Here is an 18,743-nt window from a genome sequence, read left to right as displayed (position 1 = left end):
AATGAACCAAATGGTAGCTAGTGTTCCTAACTGTGTGGTTTACCTTGACGATGTGCTGGTATACAATGACACTTGGAAGGACCACTTGGAACAACTAGAAGCTCTGTTTAGAAAATTATAGTCGGCTGATTTGGTAATAAACTTTGCCAAAAATTCAAAAACCAGAATACCCGACTATTCCGATGGGGTTTACTATTACAGCCCTATTACTTAAAGATTATCCACATTGTGGGAATAAAAATCATGTAATTGCGGGTGTTTTGTCTAGAATCTAACTTTGCTTTGATTATCTGAACTGTATCAGCTACAGGTAAAGAGTGAATGAGAATGAGTGTGTAAATGCGTTTTAATAACTTTTCATCTTCTGTTTTTTCACTCTTTGTAATGAAATGCATTTAAAAATGGCGTTTCATTCCTCCAAGGATGGAGGTGTTACGAAAGTGCTACCATTATTTTAAATTTTTTTTGAGAACTTGTGTTAAAACAGAAAAGATTCCATGGATGTGTATTTTTTTAAAACCACGTTCACTGACAGGACAAAATGTTGTTTGAAAGCCACCTGTGATGGAGGCCGCCTGTGATTTGGGCACAGAAAGCAGCAGAACCCGCGGTGACCTGGAAAAAAAATGGTTACAGAGTCACATATCATGGTTTATGGAGGTCAGGAGGTCGACTCACTGTTTGGGGTCTGAACATTTTTTCTTCTTGTGGTATGAACTGTTTGAAGACAGTTGGTGTTATCCTGCCAGGAGCAAAGAAACCACCCAGCTCCCCTCCTTCTCTACCTCTTTGAAGAAATCCTGCCAAGATCCAGTGTGGAAAAAAATCCCTGGTGCCATCTAGTTCCTGAGGAGCTGGAAATAAAATCCTGCGATTCAAGTGTGTACTGGTGGAAAAACCTTGATGCCACATTTCTCCTAGAAAGCCTACCAGAATAATTCTCAACATCTCCAGAATGGATTGTTTCTGAAATGATCCTAGTGATCCATCTCCGTATACCCGGATGCCAGATCAAAAAAGGGACATCTGACTTTCTTCCTTATCTTCTTTCTTTTTTCATCAAGAATTAGCAAGTATTTGACCAAAGTAGTCTTTTTTAGCCTTTTTTTTGTTACAGACCTCTGCAGAGTGAATTTCTGTATTCTTTCCAGTGTGCTTGCGAGTGTAGTTGAGAAATGTTTAAAAAGGGAACTTTCACATTTTAAATCGGCGTGTTAATGCTTTGCTTCGTTTCTGGTTAAGTCTTGTTTTATAATAAACTGATAATTTTGTTGTTTATTTAAAAAACCTGGTTGGTGTATTTTGTTCTGGGATAAAAAAGAGCATTTGATTGGCTGTATCTGTAACCAGGTGAACATTTACATAGATGTTGTGCCTGTGGAGAATTGGAACTAGAAAAGGCAGTGCATTCCTCCTGCCTTGGTTGTAACATACCACATCAACTACTACTGCACTACAGTCTGTGTACCAAACACACTTTGTATCATTCTGCCACACGTGTAGAGATGTGTAAAGTATGAGAGATGCAGGCTCCAGTATCTGCGTTAAAAAGTGTGATTATTTCAGAGCACTGGGAACCACAAGACCTTTTAAAGATTTTCTTCTACATAGAATATACAGGACAGAAACAGGTCATTCAGCCTAACCAGTCCAAGCCGACATTTATGCTGCACTCAAGCCTTCACCCATCCTTCCTCATCTATCAACATAACCCTCTATTCCCTTCTCCCTTATATGTTTATCCAGCTTCCCCTTAAATGCGTCTATACTAGTCACCTCAACTACTCCCTGTGGTAGTGAGTTCCACATTCTCACCATTCTCTGGTAAAGAAGTTTCTTTTGAATTCCTTATTTGATTTCTTGGTGACTACCTTATACTGATGACTTCTAGTTTTGCTCCTTCCCAAAAGTGGAAACACTAGCTGATTGTCTATCAAAAACTTGCATAATTTTAAAGACTTCTATTAGGACAAATCCAATCTGGCCAATTACCGCACCATCAATCTACTCTCGATCAGCAGCAAAGTGATGGAAGGTGTCGTCATCAGTGCTATCAAGCGCCACTTAAACAGCAACAACCTGCTCACCGATGCTCAGTTTGGGTTCTGCCACTCAGCTCCTAACCTCATTACAGCCTTGGTTCAAACATGGACAAAAGAAGTGATCTCAAGAGGTGAGGTGTGAGTGACTGCCCTTGATATCAAGGCAGCATTTGACCGAGTGTAGAATCAAGGAGCCCTAGCCAAATTGAAGTCAATGGGAATCAAGGGGAAAAACTCTCCACTTGTTGGAATCATACCTAGCACAAAGGAAGATGGTTGTCGTTGCTGGACACCTATCATCTCAGCACCAGGACATTGCTACAAGACTTCCTCAGGACAGTGTCCTAGGTCCTAGGCCCACCCATCTTCAGCTGCATCAACAATGACCTTCCCCCCATTATAAGGTCAGAAGTGGGGATGTTCGCTGAGGATTGTATGATGTTCAGTAGCATTTGCAAACCCTCGGATACTGAAATGGTCTGTGTCCATATGTGGAAAGACCTGGACAACATTCAGGCTTGGGCTGATAAGTGGCAAGTAACATTCACGTCACACAAGTGCCAGCCAATGACCATGTCCAACAAAAGTGAATCTAACCATCTCCCTTTGACATTCAATGGCATTACCATTGCTGAAACCCCCCGCTATCAACATCTTGGGGGTTACCATTGACCAGAAACTGAACTGGAGCAGCCACATAAATACTGTGGCTACAAGAGCAGGTCACAGGCTGGGACATCTGTGGCAAGTAATCCACCTTTTGACACCCCAAAGCCTGTCCACCACCTACAAGGTACAAATCAGGAGTGTGATGGAAAAATCTCCACGTGCCTGGATGAGTGCAGCTCCAAAAACACTCAGGAAGCTCGACACCATCCAGGGCAAAGCAATCCGCTTTGCCCATCCACCACTTTAAACATTCATTCCCTCCACCACCAAAGCATAGTGGCAGCATTGTGTACCATATACAAGATGCACTGCAGCAACTCACCAAGGCTCCTTCAAAAGTACCTTCTAAACCCGTGACCTTGCCACCTAGAAGGTCAAGGGCAGCAGATGCATGAGAACACCACCATCTGCAAGTTCCCCTCCAGGCCAACCACCATCCTGACTTGGAAACATATCGCCGCTACTTCACTGTCGCTGGATCAAAATTTGGAATTCCCTCCCTAACAGCACTATGGGACTGCAGCAGTTCAAGAAGGCAGCTCACCACCACCTTCACATGGGCAATTAGGGATGGGCAACAAATGCTGGTCTTACCAGCAACGCCCAGTTCCCATGAAATGAAAAAAAAGTCACCCCTCAGTCATCACTTTTCAAAACAGACCCAGATTGTTCTCCTTTCCTGATAGGTATAACCTCACAGTGCTGGTATCATTTAGAGTGAGGTGTTAGCTGAGCTGTTCCCTGGGTATAAATTGGTCCTTGTGCCAGTTTTCCAGGCCAGCTAAAAAAGGCATTAGCTCCCTGATTTACATATCTACTGCCTACTAAAAGACCCCAATGTAAAATGAGCTGACGATGAATGGGGCAAGTGCTGAGCCTGCCATGTTCATAATTCTACAGGAGTCTCTGCCAACAAACAGTAATTTTTTAAAAATTTAAATTAAGAGGTAACATTCCTGTGCAGGCAGGCAGGCAGGCAGGCAGGAGGTGTGTTCCTCTTACTCCACAGACGCCACGATCACCCCCACACTTTTGCCCAGTCCAGGCCCCTCCCAAGACTTAACCTTTGGCCAGCTGCTGGACTGGCAAGCGCCAACATTCGGCATGCCTGTGAAGGCAACAAAGGCTCTGGCTCTTCACTCCTAAAATATTAATGAGGTTTGAGGCCCAATATCAGGCTGGCCTCGAGCCTCCCAGTTGAGGCACATGTTGTCTGCGTAGTGGAGTCTGGATCTGAAAATGGGCTGAGATGAATTTTTGCCCCATGGCATGGAGTGGGGAAGGGAATGGAATTTTAACCTTCAAGGATGGGGTGGAAGATAACCATTTAAAAATTCTCAAACCTAACTCTAAACTTTCCACTTTTAACGGAGGCAGGCCGGGTGCAGGCAATCAACCCACTCTCAGGGGATACGTCAGTCACTAAAATCTTTTAAGGAGTCTGCAAGCCTGCAATTTTATTTTTAACTCATGGAGCACTGGTTTCTCGGGAATCCTGACAGGTAAATGGTGAGAACAGCCAGATCATGAGGCAAGTGTCTTTACTGCACTGCTTGTGGGTCAGGAGGAGAAGTGTTTTTCCCAGGTCCAACAAATTTACTTCCAGGGGATCGGAACCCTGCAATTGGCCAACCGCCTCCCCCCTTCTCCACCCCAGCTCCTTGATGTCAAACTCCATCCCATGTTATTCAACCCTTGCTAAGATGTTAGACTTGCCTGACAACCTGACATTCACTCCTCGGTTGTTTTCCCCTCAACAGCCTGTATAGTTGCATCCAAAGCAAAATACCCCAGATGCTGGAAATCGGAAATAAAAGCAGAAAATGCTGGAAATACTCAGCAGATCAGGCTGCATTTGTGGAGAAAGAAAGAGTTAACGTTTCAGGTCGATAATCTTTCATCAGAACTGGGAAAAGTTAGAAATGTTAGAACAAAAGGGGAGGTTTGTGATAGGGTGGAAGACAGAAGAGATGAAATGACAAAAGAGTTGGTGGTGCAGGGTCAACGGAAGAGGTACTGGGACAAGTAAAGAAACAAAAGATGTGTCCAGAGGAACACTAATTAGAGCTTGGTTACCTGACCTGAACCCAAAGGGACCGACGATGACATGTGTCAGGTTCGGGTCGGGTCGCTCTTCCGGGTCCGGCATTTGGGCTCGGTTGGGGCCAGACACAGTGACAGCCAGGATGTCAAGGCAGGAAACACTCCACACTTGTCTGCAGTGAGCAATTCCATCCAAGGTAGAGCACAACTTCTTCAATAAAGTTGATTATATTCCTGTGGTCGGGTCGGGTGCGTGAAGAAATGAAAGGACTCAGGCTGGGCCGGGTTGGGCTCGGGTCGGATGTGGTTCTGTCAGGCTCAGGTCGGGTTTCATTTGCAGACCTGAGCTGGCCTTTAACACTAATACAAAAGCAAAATACTGTGAAGGCTGGAAATCTGAAAGGTCATCAACCTAAAACATTAACTCTGCTTTCCTCTCCACAGGTGCTGTCTGACCTGCTGAGTATTTACAGCATTTTCTGTTTTTGTGTCTAGAGGTGTGACAGACAGAACGTTTAACAGCTGCCATCTCAAAGCAAAGAGGGTAAAACTAAGACGTGCAAAAGAAAACAAAATGGGGGCAGAGATTATAGTCTGAAATTGCTGAATTCAATGTTGAGTCTGGAAGGCTGTAGGTTGCTTAATCAAAAGATGAGGTGATGTTCCTCTAGCTTACATTGAGCTTCATTGGAACACTGCAGGAGGTCGAGGACAGAGAACGCGTGAGAGTAAGGTGAAGAATAAAATGACAGGCGACCAAGAGCTCGGGGTCATGCTTGCGGACTGAACGGAGACGTTCTACAAAGCAGTCATCTAATCTGTGTTTGGTCTCACCAATGCAGAGCAGCCCACATTGTGACCTTACCTTTTGTTCTTTTTTCACACTCTCCCCTTTCACTTGCTTAAAACATATTACATTTCTAACATTCCCCAGTTCTGATGAAAGATCATTGATCTGAAACATCAACTCTCTTTCTCTCTCCACATGCTGCCTGATATGCTGAGCATTTCCAGTATTTTTTGTTTTTACATTAGCCTGTTGAGCTAACTGGCTGTCGGGTGGGAAACGTTAGAAAAATTTAAAACATGTCCTGCAGTTAATTTCTGTGGGACACTCAGGAAACCCGTATTCCTTGTTTTCCTGTCAGACAATCCTCCATCCATCACTACCCCTCCTCCTGTGCAAGTAACTATCCAGCCATAGCATGCAAAAATTAAAAAGAATCGCCTTCTTGTACCATTATAACATTATCAGTTGCATTTTCTAAATCTGTACTGGATAATGGAATTATTTTATAACATTTTGTTGATTCCAATGTATCAATATGCACTTATGCTCTCTGCAGCACCTGTGGAAGAGCCTGTCACTCCAGAATTGGCCTTTATAGCCACTCCAGGCGCTGCTTCACAAACCACTGACCACCTCCAGGCGCGTATCCATTGTCTCTCGAGATAAGGAGGCCCAAAAGAAATATGCACTTATTAAACAGCTGCTTGTGATTCACTGAAATCTGGTCATTGTGATTTGTTAAACCCAAGTATTGAACAGACTTTATCAGACTAAAGCCAATACTACTACTTACAGATATTAAACATCTGATCTGCTAATGCACACGCTGGAATTATATTATTTTTAGTAATTTTTACTTGAGCTCCATTACTACAGTTGGTATAAGTCAATCATGCTGGTTGATAAGAGATGCATTTAATTTCAGTTTACCTCATTAATATTTCATGCAAAGCGCACAACCAGGGGACCCTGTCCTATGAAAAACAGAAACAAATGCCTTAAGAAACTGGAAGGAGGGTAGAAATATTATACAATCTTCTTTTATTTCCCCAACCTACTCCTTTAAAAAAAAAGTTATTTTCTCTCTTTAAGTTCCCATGCAGTGTGCACAAGTTCAAAATGGAATAATGATCAGGTGACATAGGCCTTCCAAAATATCACTAACTGGCTGCTGGAAGGTGCACGGATGCCTCCCAGGCCAATTCTTTCTTAACATTTTCCCACCACTCACAGTGAGAAAGTATGGTTGTCTTCTGACAGCTAGCTGAGATTTTGAAAACCCTAGTGCACCTTAGCACTGCAGCACAATTATTGTGTCACTCAAAAAAGGCTTATAAATAAAAAAAAGCTTCATTGCATTTGCTTATCTGCTCCAGCTATTTACATTATTTATTAATTCTGCACAAATTTCACATTCTAATATTTCACAGCAATGAAGCTTTTATATCTGGCACATTAGAGAAGTCAGTGAAACATTATTTCCAATTCTGTTTCACCTAGGGGAGTTATTTGAAATCATCACATTCAAACAGGTCCCCTCCTATGCCCATGAATGGATCTCAGGAAGTTCTTTTACCAGATTTCTGTACTTTTCTATATTTATTTATTCTCAAATTATTTTTGTTTCTGTATAATAAAAAAATTCTGTAATGATGACACTAATTTCCTTTGGGAAACTAACACTGCCTTTCACAGTTAGGAGAGGGTTCCTTGGGAATGTCAGCCATTGGGAGCGTTCTCCAGCTTGTAGCAATAATAGCAGAGAGGCCACCCCTGCACAGAAAGTTTGAAAACCAATGTTTTAAATAAGGTTAAACACAATAATAATCGAACTAACACAAGGTTTCTCTTGATTTATCATTTCCATTGCAAGTTTATACTGGATGTTGGGAGATTCTTGGGCAATTTTTACCCCCGAAAATGATTGGGTTGGGTTGGGTTTGGTTTGGGTGAGATGTGAAAACCCTAAAAATCTCAAACCACATTGGCAGGATAGAGTGCAGGCAACCAACATACTCTCAGGAGGTGGGCTGGTCATTTAAATATTACAGTGATGCTGCAGGACTCAGATTTAACCTGCCTTCCAGGTTTATCTATGGCATCCATATTTTACAGGCCTCAGGAAACCTGGCAACTAAAGGGTGGTGAAGACTGCTTTGTGGAAGACAGAAGTGCTGTGGGCCAGGTGGAACAGGATTCTTCCTTCCAGCCCACCAAGTTTACCTGCTTCCCTGTCCAGCATCAGAGCACCCCCCCCCCCCCACCCCCAACCTCAGGATTAACAACCCCCTCAGAATTGGTGACCATCCCCCCAATCCCAATGCTACCACTAACCCAGCTGCAGGCTCCCTACTTACTCCTGGCCTGCAGCCTCCTCTGGAGCATTCCCCATTCAAAAGGGAGTCAAACCTGTCAATTGGCTCACAAAACCTGTCCCAGTCAATATCGAGGCCATTCTGTGTCCTGTGTGTAATATCATAATGTGCTTTTTATACATGCAATTAGAATATCACTGAGGAATGTCTTGCTCATTTAAGAAGTCAACATATAGAATCAAAATGTATTAATAATGGGACTGAGTTGTGCAGTGAGTTTGCACTCTTACTTTCAAATCTTAAACTTGTGACTGACTCCAGTCCAGACTGAAGGGATGAATGTGTTACCCCTATCAGTCTGCTATGAGTCTTAATTATCATTAAAAAACTCTACAATTTCTGCCAAATTTGCAATATCACTCGAGTGCTAAATAAGGGGAATTCACACAGGTGTAGTCAGGAATGCTCAGAGCTGGGGGAAAAAAAGGCATTATTCAGGTAAAGAGGAAGAAACTGCAGCAAAATTAAAATCCCATCCAAAAAGGGCAGCTTCTTCGGAAACCTTTAGAGAAGATATGGGATATAGCTATGTATATTATATACACACATTTTGTCATGATAAAAATGATAAAGTACTGCAGTACTTCTCACAAAGTGTAAAATAGTGATTGGATAAGGGTTATTAAAATGAATATACCTCATCATCTAGTGGTATTCCTTTAACCATTTTTTCTTTGTTTTCTTTAGGATGGTAGTCATCGGCATCGTAGAATTTCCATCCCAACTAGTAAAATTTAAAAGAAAATCTTCTTCAGTACACTCATGGTTATTAATTTTATTTTAAATCTTGGGGGCTAGGATAGTCCAGCTCATAGCCCTTTGCATGAATGTAGTCAATATTCTACTTGACCTAACTGTAGAAGTGGTGGTAGAAATGTCACCTTGGCTTGTTTTATCCTTCTCCACATAACTCGTAGAGATCAGCGAAACTCAACATCCAAGGGAAATAAGGATTCCAGTCTCAAGATTAGAAGTTAAATTTGGGAACTGCAAGTGAAAGCTCACTTCTATCATGTTGTAGTTAACATTCTGATTTTGAATATGCAAATATTGTAAATATAACATTATTTCAAACTTCAAAAGAAATTATTGCAGAAACCTGAATGGACACTTGATTTTTCTACTAAGCAGAAATTTTGGTGGTACACTAAATTGAGGCTGTGCAGTTTTCTGTTTAGCCTGCTGGTTTATTGATTATAATTCTATAAATATTACTAAAATGTAAATTGAAGTGCAACTGTTATGTGCATTTTCATTTTCAGAAGACCACGCAGGTGATGAATTTACATTGAGTACATATTAGGCATCCTGGTTAGATTAACAACCTGTCCACATAAAAAGGGATGTTCATTATGAAAACAACCCAGTTTATGATCTGCTGGATATAGAAGCAGTGGAAGAAATGCTGTAAAGCACAGAAGAGAAGACATCTCAAACATAAAGGAAAAGCATCTGGATTGGACAAAGGATCTTGTCTATTTATGCAAAAGTATGAAGTGGACACCAGGTGTTTTTTCACAGGCAGGGAAAATTGAAGGGAGATGCCTCCCAATAACCGATTTCAGCACAGAACTGGCAGAGGTGGGGCAACGGATCACATACCCAATTGCTCAAAATTGATGCACATCATCAGGAAGGGGACAAATATTAAGAGTTAATGCTGCATTTGTGTTTGGGGTTTCTCTAGAAGCAAGAGATCAACTACCATATATATGCTAACAGCATCCAGTTCTTACTTTGTCAGCACCCTCAAATCCATGACTGTTGTTCGGTCTGTTTACCAAATGCTGTCAGGGATGTTTGCCAGATCTTTCTCCAACCTAACATGATAATCACAGAGACATCCTGCTCAACTCCTGCCAGAAATTTTGCCCACCAACTTCCAATTCAATCCCTCTTCCCAGTTGCTCAGCCTGAACATGATGGTGTGCAGCCTGAGTATCCTATTAGACCTTCAGCTGAGCTTCAAACCTCATCTTAACTATCACAATGATCAATTATTTTCACCACTGTAACATCACCCCACCACCATTGAAGCCTTGTTGCCATTATCACCTACAGTCTCTTTCTCCAATGCTTTCCTTGCCAATCTCCAGTTTGTCCAAAATTCTGTTGTTGATATCCTATTTCGAGTCCCAATTACACAGCACCTCTGCCCTCACCCCCAACTCTGTTGTATTCCCATCCCACAATGCACTGGATTACAAAATTATTCTCCTCATTGGCAAATCATTCCATGTCCTCACTCATCTTACCTCTGTAACCTCCTCCAGCCCAATATCCATTCTTCCAACTGAGGTCTACCTACAACCCCCTACTCCTTTTACTATGCTTTCAGCTGTTATGACCTTGCACTCTGGAAACTTCTTCCTAAATCTGTCTTATTACATCCATTCCCACTTGCAAAAGCTTCCTCAAAGGAGACTCCTTGAATCACACCTTCAATCACTTTCTCTCAACATGTTATGTATTCATTCCCCTTTTTCTGTTGTGTACTTTAAGATACTTGCAATGTCAAAGGTGCTATATCAGCATTATAATTATTATTCACTTCTAATCACCAGTTACTGTGTTTGTGTATTACACTACAAGAACCATACAAGGTATATGGTAAAGAGCAAGAGAATCCATTTACTTCGTGGAGCAAGTTTTTTTCCAACATATCGGATGGAGTTTTCCACTTCTGTGCTCATCAGTCCACAATTTTCCCCATTCACTTCAATGGGCAGGAAGCCAGCAATCTGGCAAGCACAGAGCACAAAAGCCCAGCCATCAAGTACAATCTGCACACACACTCTCCTGAATTTATTTAATCTCCTAAGCAAGGTGAATACCACAGATGGGATCCTCTGAATCAGCAAAGAACCAAAGGGTACTATCAGCTGCACTTATTATGAAAATACTATGGGGTGTATGGGTGAGTGGGCCTTTGTGTTTTTACATTCACATTAATTTTATAGCTCTGCCTGGCCTACTGCACCACTCTCTGGGCTGTCAAGCAGAGAAGCCCTCCTCACCCCGACCTTGCACAACAGTACTTCCAGTTTACTAGCCATCAAATATGGGGTTCAAGTGATTTGACACTCCCAACACTTCCACAAAGACTTAGTTTCCCTCCTCTACATATACTTTGGTGGTCACCGGTTTTTGCCAGTCACTTTTTTTTTAGTATTTAACATATTTTGAAAAGCCTGCAACATTTCTTCCTCCCATATGTAGCTGTTTACCTTTAAGTAAATGCATCCTTTGAAGTTTAGCAGCAGTCTTTCATGGGTTGCTGACCTATGAAACATTTCTCGCCTCTTTCATTCTCAACCGCCCCCCCACACCCCGCCACCACTTCCACTTTTGGCAAGCTTGCAAGCACCAGGCCAATAAGGGTCATGAACTCATCATGAATAATTAAAATTAGGATTAACCCAGAAAATTTTAATATTCAATGTCACATATATCCCAACAGGCCAAACAGTTTAAGACAATGTCTCTTTAATGCTTAATGATTCACATTGTAGGGTATTGACTTCACTTACTACAATTTGAGCTCATGATTGATTGTGTCATAGTAATCAGATTTGAACATATCCCATATCACCTATAGGGGGCACTGCCCAATACAACATGAACATTGCACTAAAATAAAAGTAAAATACTGCGGATGCTGGAAATCTGAAATAAAAACAAGAAATGCTGGCAATACTCAGCAGGTCTGGCAGCATCTGTGGAGAGAGAAGCAGAGTTAACGTTTCAGGTCAGTGACCATTCATCAAAACACTCCCTGAAGAAGGGTCACTGACCTAAAACATTAACTCTACTTCTCTCTCCACAGATGCTGCCAGACCTGCTGAGTATTTCCAGCATTTCTTGTATTTATTATTAGTGAACATTGCACCCCTGTGTTTGCTCTACATAAGCTGAGTTAGATTAAGAGTTTCATTGCAATAGAACAATATTGACTACCTGTTATAACTTCATACAGAATCTTTATGGAAAGCAGCTGCTGGTAGTTTTACATATTTAAAATCTTATATAATGCCTGTACTTTTAAGAAAGCATCAGTCTTTAAGCACTTACCAATTAAAATTCCATGTATTCTACATTAAATCTGAGTAGATGATTTTATTATTTAAGGCAAGGCAAATTAACAGAAATAATGTGAAAAGCAAGCTAAGGACCCTAGCTGATGTATTAGGGGGAAGTACATTAGACTTATCAATGTGTAATTTGATGGATGATACTGAAGGGAAGGTTTCAGTTTCTAGGGCATTGAGATGAGATCGGGGGCTGGTACCAATATCCTCACAGAGTAAGTAAAGCCGAAGGAGGATGATTTAAATTAATGAGGGAAGGGAAAAGAGCAGACCTTATAGTATAAGGGATGGGGTTAAGAATAAGTATAATGAACAAGTAAAATAGCCCAGTGATAATGGAGAGACGCATACAGTTAGAAGAGAATGAGAAAAAAAAGAAGAAACTTAAATACATAAATGGGACAAGATTGCAGTGTTTAGATGCAAATGTGAAAATCTTCACAAAAATCGATCAGTGATCTAACAACACTAATTACAATGGAGAGACATTATTAAGGAACTTGGCTTCAGCTAGAAGTGAACAGAGAAAGACTATTTTCTGACTGGGAAGTTAGTGATGATAAATCATTAACTTAAAATTGTCACTAAGAGAGTGAGGAGGGAAGTTAAGAGAAACCTCATACAGAGGTTTGTTTATTGGAGCATGGAATGCTTTGCACAGGGAATAGTTGAGTTACAGACAAATGCTTTTAAGGGAATTTGGATTGATATTTGAATCAGAGAACTATATGAAACTATGGAGTGAGTGAGGAAGTGGGATTAGTTTTGGACTGCTCTAGTGAAGAGCCAATAAAGACACAATGAGCTATTTCTGCCTATAAAATTATCAGCAGATATAGATAAGGAAAATAGGGAGGAAGGATGGTCTTATCAAATAAGGACAAAACTATAGCTATATAATTTTTTTTTTAAATGGACAGTCATGGTTTGACAATGTCATACTAGGTTGAATCACACAATAATCAAAGCTGTAATGATAATTGGAGTACATTACAGACCACCAAATAATGGGAAAGAAATTGAAGATGAGATATCTATGCAATTGAGCAAGGTTTGCAGCAGTAATGGAATGGTAATAACGGAGACTTTAAGTAACCTAAGATAGACTGGGATAATTTTTAAAAAAATTTTCATGGTAGGTGAGCATCGGTGGCAATGCCAGCATTTTGTTGCCCATCTCTAATTGCCTTTGAGAAACTGGTGGTGAGCCACCTTGAACCGCTGAGGTCCATCTGGTGTAGGTACACCCACAGTATTGTTAGGGAGTTCCAAGTTTCTAACCCAGCAATAGTGAAGGAATAGCGACTATTGTTCAAAGTCAGGAAGGTGTGTGGCTCAGAGGGGAACTTGCAGGTGGTGGTGTTCTGTCCTTATCCTTTTAGGTGGCAGAGGTCACGGGTCTGAAATGTGCTGTCTAAGGAGTCTTGGTGAGTTGCGGCAGTACATCGTGTATATGGTACACACTGCTGCCACTGTGCGCTAGTGGTGGAAGGAGTGAATGTTTAAGGTGGTAGATGGGGTGATCAAGCGGGCAGCCTTGTCCTGGATGGTATCAAGATTCGTGAATGGTGTTGGAACTCCACCCATCCAGGCAAATGGACAGTATTCCATCACACTCATGATTTGCGCCTTGTAGAAAGTGGATAGGCTTTGGGGAGTCAGGAGGTGAGTTACTTGCCACAGAATTCCCAGCCTCTGACCTGCTCTTGTAACCACAGTATTTATATGGCTGGTCCAGTTCAATTTCTGGTCAATAGTAACCCCAGAATGTTGATGGTGTGGGATTCAGCGATGGTTTTGCTGTTGAATATCAAAAGGGAGATGGTTAGAGTCTCTCTTGTTGCAGACGGTCGCTGCCTGGCACTTGTGTGGCGTGAAAATGTACCTAAAGCTGCTTGCACCAGTATGTTACATGTCCAATAAAGAATGATGCAGCACTTGATCTAATTCTTCAGCTTTGAAATACAGCATACTGTGCCACCGTACTTTTCTCTTTTCGAATTTCACATTATTCTTACTGCCATACTTTATCCTTGTCCAGGCAATAGAACCACACAAGGTGCAACTTTACCCAGTGGGGCCATTTTTTTCTGGCTCCTCCATTCTGGCGCAGGCTACCTGAAGTACACTGTATCTGTTGAGACTTGAGCTGTGCCCAATTTTGGTGGGCTGGATCAGTCAACCCCCACAATCTCCAGCTATGGCCTGCTCCTTAGTGTAGGATTGAGAGTTCACACTACCTGTGTACCCTGATGTTCAGATATCAGTTAAAACAGTTAGTGCGATGAGTTAAAACAGCTTTCTGATGAACTTGGGATGTGTTGTGAAGCAGGCCTAAGGCAAGGATTTCCATAGCTCATGCCTAATGGTTGGGCAGATATTGATTTGATCACTGTGTTTCTAGTAATAGTGATTGAAGAGTTTAAGTGGGCCAGGTAACCATGGTAACTGAATGATTAGAGGAGATTGAGAGATTAAGTGAATCTTCTTGTCTCCATGTTTTATGCTATCATTTCTTCATGTATCTGTAATGTACTGTGATTTAGTAGTAGTATGCATGGAATGTAGAGATCAAAAAGTAGAATTAGTATAAGAGTTGTGTGTTGTACTCAGGCTGGATTGTAGAGTGTAATGAGTTCATTAAAGATCCATGCACACAGACTGGATCGTGTAGTGAGAGGTCTCATTAAAAGACCTGATTCCACAGTTGTTACAATGATGTGTGTGTTCTCTGGTGTTTAAAGTAACAAAATGAATTAGAAAAAGAATGCAGTCCCAATGCCTAACATGACCTTTCATTGGGAACAAGGGACACAAAGAGGAGATAACCTATTGGCCAGCCTTAGGGCCTTCTAACTGCTGTTGGTGAACAGCAGCCAGAAGGACTGTGCCTAGAAATAACTTCCAATTTCAAAATATGGCCTACTTACATTCGGGGCTAGCGTCTGGCTTGCAGCCATGCCCCCTCAGACTTGTATCTGAGAAGAATATGAGCACAAGCTCTATCACCAGCTTTGTGGACTATTCCTCACCACAACAAGAAGAAATTGTATACTGCAGCCATATTTAGAAAGTGTCTTTTAACATCTGCTCAGGATAATAAGGAAACCGTCATCCAATAGCTCTAGCCTCCACCCTGTTTTAGCAATCAGTTATCACTAATGCAGTCTGAACTTCCTTCTCTTCCTCTTCATAAATTATAAATACTTTATTCTATTGGCCTTCCTCCTTCAAGACTCAACACAATCTTTTACACATTCATGTATTCAAGCTTTATAAAAATTTTAGAGCCAATTACATTCCTTGTGCTCTCCCTAGTACAATCTCCAAGCATTTTAAACTAAAGCTTTGCGGAACCTAATCACTCAATTTTAATTTACCACATGATCTTTTTTTTTTAACATGATGGCATCCCATGCTATAATCCCCTGTCCTTCACCTGGGTTTCTTAATTGTGCCAAACTCTTATTACTACAGTGATTTACCAACAGAATAATCACCTGTATAGAGCAGGAAAAATCTTACAACTTCTCTTGTTGCAGCAAAACGTTGCTACATAACAATCAATTGCTCAAGGACTAACAAACTTGCCCATTGAAAAAAAGTCAAATGTGAACTAAGGCAAAAGCCTTTAGGGTAAATGAAATGAAAAATGTTATCTTGTATTGTCAGACAGTGTTGACAGGTACCTTATTTGCAAGACGTGAACCCACTGCAGTCCTAGGAGAAAAAAAATATAATGAAGTAAGTCTATTGTTCAATTGTAAGTATGTTATCACATATTTGACTTAATCCTTACAACACTATACTTTTTTGATGCCAGTGTATAAGTGACTGAAACTATGTGGAGATATTTTCAAAACTACAATTTTTTCAGAGTGAGGCATTCACACAATATATTGAAACATAAATGTACTGCAATGCAACCTAGCGCCATTATACTTACCTGCAAACTCAGAGTGTTGTGTTACGACCCAGGCGGGAACACGCACTGTCAATTCAGTCCCGTCACTCCACAGGTTGCAGCGTTTTATTAAGATGGGAGGCAGGTCAGAAGATTGCACAGAATATAAAGAACAGCAAAGAATGACTAAAAGATTGAAAAGGAAGGTAAAATTAGAGTACAAGAGAAAGCTAGCTAGAAATATAAAGATGGATAGTAAGAGTTTCTATAAATATTTTTAAAAGAGTTAACAAAGTAAGCCTTTGTCCTATAGAAAGATAGTCTGGGGAATTAATAATGGATAATAAGGAGCTGGGTGGAGCACTACCTAGAACTGTACACCAGGGAAAATGTTGTCACTGATACCACCCTCAATGCAGCCCAGTCTCTGCCAGTCATGGATGAGCTGGATGAACAGCCAACAAAATCGGAACTCAGTGATGCCATTGATTCTCTAGCCAGTGGAAAAGCCCCTGGAAAGGACGGCATTACCCCTGAAATAATCAACAGTGCCAAGCCTGCTAAACTCTGAGCATTCCATGAACTGCTTTGCCTGTGCTGGGATGAAGAGCAGTACCACAGGACATGCGCGATGCCAATACCTTCTATAAGAACAAGGGTGAACGCGGTGACTGCAACAACTAACGTGGAATCTCCCTGCTCAGCATAGTGGGGAAAGTCCTCGCCCGAGTCATTTTAAACAGAGTCCAGAAGCGGGCCGAACATGTCTACCCTGATGGGCCCCCCGCCCTCTCCTCTCCCACATCACCCCTCTCCCACATCACCCCCCGCCCCCTCCTCTCCCACAACACCCCTCTCCCCCATCGCCCCCCGCCACCTCCTCTCCCCCATCGTCCCCCGCCACCTCCTCTCCCCCATCACCCCCCTCCTCTCCCACATCACCCCCCGCCCCATCCTCGCCCACATCACCCCTCTCCCCCATCGCCCCCCCTTTCCCACCACTCTCCCCCATCGCCCCCCCCACCCCCTCCTCTCCCACATCACCCCTCTCCCACATCGCCCCCAGCACCCTCCTCTCCCACATCACCCCTTTCCCCCTCTTCTCCCACCCCTCTCCCGCACCCCTCCCCCCCATCCCCTCCTCCCCCACCCCTCTCCCCCATCGCCCCCCACCCCTCTCCCCTTTCGTCCCCCGCCCCCTCCTCTCCCACATCGCCCCCTCCTCGCCCACCCCTCACCCCCATCGCCCCTCTCCCTCCTCTCCCACATCGCCCCCTTCTCTCCCACCCCTCTCCCACATCGCCCCCTTCTCTCCCCCTCCTCTCCCCCATCGCCCCCTTCTCTCCCCCTCCTCTCCCCCATCGCCCCCTCCTCTCCCACCCCTCCCCCATCGCCCCTCCTCCCACCCCTCTCCCCCATCGCCCCCTCCTCTCCCACCCCTCTCCCCCTCCCCTCCCACCCCTCTCCCCCTCCCCTCCCACCCCTCTCCCCCATCGACCCCGCCCACTCCTCTCCACCATCGCCCCCCCTCCTCTCCCACATTGCCCCCCACCCCCTCCTCTCCCACCACTCTACCTCCCACCGCTCTCCCCCCACCCCCTCTTCTCCCCCATCGCTCCCCACCCCTCCTTTCCCCTTCCCTCTCCCCCACCCCCTGCCCCTCCACCCCTTCCCTCTCCTCCACCCCTCCTCTCCCCTAACCCCCTACCCTCCCCTCTTCTCTTTTCCCCTCTCCCCCTGCCCTCCCAATCTTCCCCTACCCCCCGATCCTTCCCTCCTTCCCCCGTGGTGGACGGACAGCCCGTGTCCACTGATTTAGTAATACGGGGATGAAGCTGACTCACTTGCCGCAGCCGCTCACACCCATCAGGATGAGAATCATCTCTAGGGTCCGTCCGGCCGCAGGTTATCGCGAGCTTTCCTGTTCGGAGACCGGCCGAGTCCCTGCTGCTGCCGCCAGCTCCCAGGCCCAGGCCCAGGCCCGAGCTCCTGCCTCAATTCCAGTTCCAGGGACACCAGGCATTCCTCTGCACATTACCTTGAGGCTGTTGTTAATAAGTAAACCTTTACAGCAAGATTTCCCATTACAGGGTACATTATATCCCAGCTCAATCAATGAATTTACAGTCACAGTCGGGTAAATGCATAACAACCAAGTGCGATCCTCTTCCTAATGTTTTCTGTACCAAAGTTGCAATTTTAATGTGTTATTATTGCACTGTGCTGAGTCAGTGATCCTAGTTGAGCAGATGTAAAGACACTTTAATTGGTGTGAGCACTGAAACATTATATCCCACTACTGGAAATACTCAGCAGCTCTGGCACCGTCTGTGGAGAGAAGCAAAGTTAACGTTTCAGGTCAGTGACCTTTCGTGACCTGCGGACTAATACCAGCACTTGAAGTCTCTTCTGTACCAAAGTTGCAATATAAATGTGTTATTATTGCACTGTGCTGAGTCAGTGATCCTAGTTAATTTTTAATTAATCAGTTGGAAACTCACATTAAACTTAAAAAAAGGAAAGCTGGAATATTACAGACAACTTTTTAAAGACTTTGCCACAGCTAAAAATGGCCACCACCATTTGCATTTGAAAACCTTGCATATTTCAAGGTATCAAAAGTGGAGACACAGCCTGTACCCAAAACAATGGCTTGACCTATTGATTGAGCTACCTGAGATTGCTTTCATTAGCAAGACGTTCAAAGCAATCCTGGACATTAACATTGAAAGGGCGAACCCCTCCAGTGGAAAACATTGCCACCATGAGGCTTGAGAGAGGGAAATTCCTAAATTTGAATCTCATTAGAAGGTACCCAGATAATACACTGGG

At 43.1% G+C, this 18,743-nt stretch overlaps 1 protein-coding gene across 1 annotated transcript in view; it reads right to left on the bottom strand.

Moving 5' to 3' along the window:
• LOC137369205 (probable gluconokinase) overlaps window positions 1-18,221 on the bottom strand; it is a 36,076-nt gene extending 17,855 nt beyond the window's left edge. Inside the window, exons 1-4 of the mRNA XM_068030018.1 lie at window positions 17,756-18,221; window positions 15,697-15,727; window positions 8,557-8,643; window positions 6,475-6,518 (exon numbers count right to left, since the gene is read on the bottom strand). Coding sequence (XP_067886119.1) covers window positions 6,475-6,518; window positions 8,557-8,643; window positions 15,697-15,727; window positions 17,756-17,793 — 200 coding nt within the window. The 5' untranslated portion in view covers window positions 17,794-18,221. The remainder of the gene's footprint in view (window positions 1-6,474; window positions 6,519-8,556; window positions 8,644-15,696; window positions 15,728-17,755) is intronic.
• Window positions 18,222-18,743: the final 522 nt, after the last annotated feature.

The sequence above is a fragment of the Heterodontus francisci genome, chromosome 4, assembly GCF_036365525.1.
Source record: "Heterodontus francisci isolate sHetFra1 chromosome 4, sHetFra1.hap1, whole genome shotgun sequence".
Lineage (NCBI taxonomy): Eukaryota > Metazoa > Chordata > Chondrichthyes > Heterodontiformes > Heterodontidae > Heterodontus > Heterodontus francisci.
This window is presented reverse-complemented; position numbering and strand designations above follow the sequence as displayed.